The sequence below is a fragment of the Myotis brandtii genome, unplaced genomic scaffold (genome assembly GCF_000412655.1).
Source record: "Myotis brandtii unplaced genomic scaffold, ASM41265v1 scaffold191, whole genome shotgun sequence".
NCBI lineage: Eukaryota > Metazoa > Chordata > Mammalia > Chiroptera > Vespertilionidae > Myotis > Myotis brandtii.
In genome coordinates, this window is record NW_005357115.1 from 6,879,083 (window position 1) to 6,884,504 (window position 5,422).

At 54.0% G+C, this 5,422-nt stretch overlaps 1 protein-coding gene across 4 annotated transcripts in view; it reads left to right on the forward strand.

Annotated features, from left to right (window-relative positions):
* TTC7A (tetratricopeptide repeat domain 7A) overlaps nt 1-5,422 on the forward strand; it is a 108,707-nt gene that overhangs the window by 27,611 nt on the left and 75,674 nt on the right. For all 4 annotated transcript variants that reach the window (XM_005864794.2, XM_014538475.1, XM_014538478.1 and 1 more), the window contains one exon: nt 1,052-1,167. In XM_005864794.2, coding sequence (XP_005864856.1) covers nt 1,052-1,167 — 116 coding nt within the window. The remainder of the gene's footprint in view (nt 1-1,051; nt 1,168-5,422) is intronic.

The following is a 5,422-nucleotide window of genomic DNA, read 5'->3' on the forward strand; positions in this document are numbered from 1 at the left end:
TTGGACTTCGGGAGGAAAGGAGCAGTGATCGAGGTGCTCAGCAGAGACAGGACCGGAGTGCGGTCCCTGGCAGAGGTCCGAGGGGAGACCCGAGGGGTCGAGTTGACCTCGTGAAGTTCGGTGGATCGCTGCTAGCCAGCAGCGTTTTAGGTGCTCTTCACATTTGAATGGCATGGGGTTTGGAGGAAAATTTCATGAAAAAGAAGAGTCTCTCATTCAGACAGAAGCCTGGACTTTGGGCTTTTAAAAGGAGATTAAGGTGATGAGCTGCAGTGGTGCTCAGGCCTGGAATCAGTGCCCGGTGGCAGTGGGCAGCCTGGGCGCTGGTTACCTCGCGTTGAGGGAGGGCCAGCCAGAGAACCCTGTGCATTCTCAGAAACGCTGTGTTCCTCTGAAGACCCAGCCCCCGCCTCTGAGCAGCTGAGAACATCTCTTAAATCTACTTTGATTTCTGAAAAATAAGGTGGCTGGCTCGTCGATATTTTTCTTGAATCAGAGAAGGGAAATGGCATCATGAAGGCAGGCCAATCCGGTGGTGGGGCTGGGTGGCCTCTTACTGAGAGACTTAAAGCCCAGTTAGTAGCATAATTGTTCCTCAGCTTTTCTGGAACCTGGGGGCCCTGCCCTTGGGCTCTTTTGATGTTCCGTGATTGTTTGACAGGGACAGTGTGGTGCCTGGCAGATGGGAGGCACTTGGGTGTTTGTTGAATGAATGAACCAATAAGTAGTAGAGAGAGCCTGGAATTGGTAGCTGGCCACACCTGAGTTTGAGTCGGGCGCATGCCAGCTTTGTGACTTTAGGCACTTCTGAGCCTCAGTTACCTCCTCTGTAAAATGCAGACAAAGCCAGCTTTGTAGGGCTGTCGTGGCATCCGGCATCTGGGTGGGGAGAGAGTGCTATAGACATATTGTAAACTAAAGCAAGTTGGGTTGGATTTGGTCTGAGTACTGCACCACGTTCCCATGGGGTGGCTGGGGACTCGGGGTGGTCACGGGGCCGGCTGTGCCTCAAAACTCAGGGACAGTGGCTTTCTCTCTGTTCCCTTCCCAGGTCACTAATAACAACACGTCGCGGCACCTGAAAGGCTCCCACCCCGTTGACTATGAGCTCACCTACTTCCTGGAAGCTGCCCTGCAGAGCGCTTACGTGACAAACCTGAAGAAGGGGTAGGTCGCCGGCCGCCGAGTGGGACGCAGAAGTTTCTCTCTGACGGCGGTGGCGTTTAGTCTGGCCTCCCTCTTCTCTGTGTGTGTGCTCTGGAGGGATCCGTGGGGCTGCTTGCTCACATTTGTCACATCAAGCTGTTCAGAGTGGGGAAGGGCCGAGATTCAGGAGCAATAAAGCCTGCACATGCTTCTGGGAGAGCCGGGCCTCCGTAGAAGGGAGAGAGCGAAGGACTGTGCGCTGGGCAGCGGGTGCCCGTCTGTATCGTTCACTGGCACCTCAGGTGTTGGGTAAAGTCATTTTCCTTTCTTGAACCTCAGTCTCCCCAAAAATGAAACGGGGAAGTTGGTTCCTGCTCGTTCCAGCTTTCAAGGGGCAGTGAGATGTGAGGGGGCATGTGGTGAACAGAAAGGCCTGGCATGGTTTTGGGGATGCTGCCGTCTGTCGATGAGGTGGCAGAAGGGGTGGTTCTGCGTTGCCCGCAGGGCCCTGGGAATGCTCGCCTGCTTTAGCCCCAGAGCGTGGTGCCCCTGCCCTCCTCAGCCTTTGTGCCCTCCCTGCGTGAAGAGCGCGGTGGGTGCTCCCCGGGTGGGCTGGGGCCGTGGTGTGGTGCCAGGCCCAGAGGGTGCTTCACGGGGTGTGCTGGGTGGTGATGAGGGAGGGAGGAGCTATAGAGTCAGGAGGACGTGCTGCAGGCAACTGTGGCTCTTTGGGGTTCTGCAGGGGTCAGCCTGCCTGCGGGAATGCCAGCACCAGCCAGAGACTCACAGGCGGGGGCTGAGGCGGGGCTCCTGCACGGCCCTGCAGCAGAGACTGTGTGCCCCATCCGCTCCCCCCCACCCCATGCATCATGACTCCCCTCCGCAGACGCTGGCCTGGGCTGTGAGGACACCACGGCCAGCCCCACGGAGCTCTCTCTGCTCTGACTGGCTGGAGCCCTTGGAAGCCCCTATTTTTTTTCGTATGTTTTATTTCCTTTGTTTTATTTTGTATGTTTTATTTCACTTTGTTCGTTTTTTTATTTTAACTTTTTTCCAATAGGCGGTTCTTATATGATACCATGCTTGAACTTTACACCTTCTGCTTTTCTTTCTTTTTTTCTTTTCTTTTTTTTTTAATTTCTCAAGTGCTAAGGGAGGCAGCGGTGTCCCCATGTGCACCAGGGGCCCAGAGAGCAGTGGCAGCCCAAGGGTGGGTGTGGTCCTGTGGCCCCCCGACGTGGGTCTGGGGGGCATCGCAAGGACACCGGGGAACACACTGGCTCTGCTCCAGCTCCACCTTCTGCTTTTTTGGTCTTTTTTCCGTTGCTGAGCTTCGGTTTCAGAGAGACGGTGGCCCAGAGGGCTGGTTCCTGTTTTTGCTGCCCAGGTGGCTGGGCCTGGCTGCCCCACTCCAGCTGGAGACTGCATTGCCCCTCCCCCGGGGGCTCTCTAGTCAGCAGTGGCAGCTCAGGGACAATGGGGGACAAGAAGAGATGCTACCCTCAGCCCCTATCTGCAGAGATTTGGGAGAAGGGGCTGCTGAACCTCTGCAACCTGTTTTTGCAAATAAAGTTTTATTGGAACATAGCCACACCCATTGTTTACATATTTTCTCACCCACAGAGCTGAGCAGTTGAGATTGAGACCCTGTAATGCAAAGCCTAAAATATTTACCCTCTGGCTCTTTATAGAAAAGAGTTTGCAGAGTGACGCCTGCTCTGCGTTTAGGAAGCCCTCGCTCCCGGGGCCTCTTATAGAAGAGGTGTCCTTCTCCTTCTGCCTGGGAGCCCCGTAGAGTCAATTTTGTGGGAGGGGACAGTTCTTATTTCAGTGTTCTGTCCCGTTCGTTCGTTCGTTCATTCATTCATTCAACAAATATTCATTACACTGATACATGGCACTTATTAAGTGCTGAATTTGTTCCAGGTGCTTAAGTGCTTTGCTTGCATGTATATTTAATTCTCCCAGCAGTCCCCTGAGGTAGGTGCTGTTATTAGCATCCCCGTTTTACAGGTGGGAAGCCGAGGCACAGAGAACATAAATGACGGTCGTGTGTGCAGCCAGGATTATGTATGCAGTTCCCATCTGACACTCTTAACCACTAGGCTACCCTGTCTTCAGCAGAAGCCCTGGGGTGAATAAGACCCCGCTGCTCACAGCCTAGCATTTGTTCCCCTGAGTGTGCTCAAGCTTGGTAGGTGTGGTCCCAGCTTCTGGTTCAAAGAGTTTGGTGGGCGCCCTCACCGTCTAGAGGACTTCAGGACAGGACCTGGGAGATGGAAGCCAGCAATGTCCCTGAGCGAGTTCCTCTGTACCCTCCATCATTCCTCCAGCTCTGCTTCCTCCCCTCCAACAGGGAGCTTCTGTGTGAGGGTCCCAGAAGAGGGAGGGAATGAAAAGATACCTTGAGCACCGGAGGCATTACCGTTAACACCCTCTCTGCTGAGGTCCACCCCTCAGGGCTGCCTGCTTCCCTTCCCCACATTGCGTTTTCTGCAGGCGTGATGAGGTTAAGGTGAACGTCAGGGTGGCCAGGAGGGCAGTGGGGAGAAGACCAGCAAGTTCCAAGCACCTTCTGTGTGCCAGGCAGACCCCGTGATCTGCACAAGGTCGTGTGACCCTACTTCACTTGCGAGGGGACAAAGGCTCAAAGAGGTTGGGTAGCTTGCCTGACCTCACTCACTGGGATTTTAACTTCAATCTGAGTGGCCTGGAAAGCCATGCCCTTTCCAGTCTGGAGTGAGGAGGGGCAGCCTGGGCAGCCTGTGGGGTGTGGGGGAGAAGGACGGGAGGGCCTGATGAGGGTTCCAGTGTCTGGGCTGATTCTTGGTATGCTGACCGGGGCTCTCACTGCCTCTCAGGCCCTGAGTCTCCATTCCCCAAGGGGGTGGCTCCTCTTCCTTTTGCTGGTCCCACACCCTCTTCGGAGTGAGCCGTTTCCTCCCCTGCTGTGTGTGCCTGTGTGCGTGCACGTGTGCGTGTGTGTGTTGCCAGCCGTGGGCAGAGGCATTAACCAGCCATCACCCTCCAGGAAATCCCAAGTAATTTCAGTTACTCTTCTGTTCCTGTCACTCTGCTCCCCTCCTTTCAAACTCTTTTCCTCCTGAAGCACAAACTAAGTCCTTAGAATCAGGATGCTGACTCCTCCCGCCTCCCCTCCCATCCTCTGGCGCCTCCCTAATAAAGAGGAATGGAAATTGACTCATCATTTCTTTCCAAGCGAACAGCCCAAACTGTTGGTTTCCTGGAGCCACATCCCACTCAGAGGCGGCCCAGGGTGTGACAGATATCTAAAGCAGAGGTCCCAGCCCTGTGCCCAGCTGGGCTTTCATTATTTCTTCACACCTTTCTTCTCAATAGTAGCTAATACTTGTTCAGTACTTACTGCCTGCCAGGCAGCGTGCCGTGAAGTGGGCACTAATAAATCCCCATTTTGCTGAAGAAAGGAGGTGAAGCCACAGGGCCAGCAGGTGGTGTTGCCGGCAGATCTGGTGCTGGCCGGGGTCTGTGGAGGCCTGTCCTTTGTGTGAGTGGCATCCCTGGCCTCCACCTGTTAGACACCAGAACCTGCCCCACCCCAAAGTGTAACAACCAAAATGTCTCCAGACACTGACAGATGTCCTGGGGTGGAGGTGGGGGGACAAGGTCACCCCCGGTTGAGAGCCAGTGTCTTAGCCTAAGGTGTGAGAAGCGGAATGTCAGGGGGAGATTGGGACCCAGACACCCACACTGAGTCTTCTCCTCCAGGGCAGCTCTGGAAAGTCCCTTAAAGGGCTCCAGGCCGGTGTGGCTTCGTGGTTGAGCATCGACCTATGAACCAGGAGGTCAGGGTTCAATTCCCAGTCAGGGCACATGCCCGGGTTGTGGGCTCTATCCCCAGTGTGGGGCGTGCAGGAGGCAGCCAATCAATGATCCTCTCATCATTGATGTTTCTATCTCTCTCTCCCTCTGAAATCAATAAAAAATATATATTTAAAAAAAAACAACACACTTTTTAAAAAAATATTTTTTTTTATTAATTTTTTTACAGAGAGGAAGGGAGAGGGATAGAGAGTTAGAAACATCGATCAGCTGCCTCCTGCACACTCCCTACTGGGGATGTGCCAGCAACCAAGGTATATGCCTTGACCGGAATCAAACCTGGGACCCTTGAGTCCGCAGGCTGACGCTCTATCCACTGAGCCAAATTGGTTAGGGCCACACACACTTTGTTAAAAAAAAAAAAAAAAAAAAGGCAGGGGGGATGTTCCAGGCCATTTCCTGCTGGTTATATTCA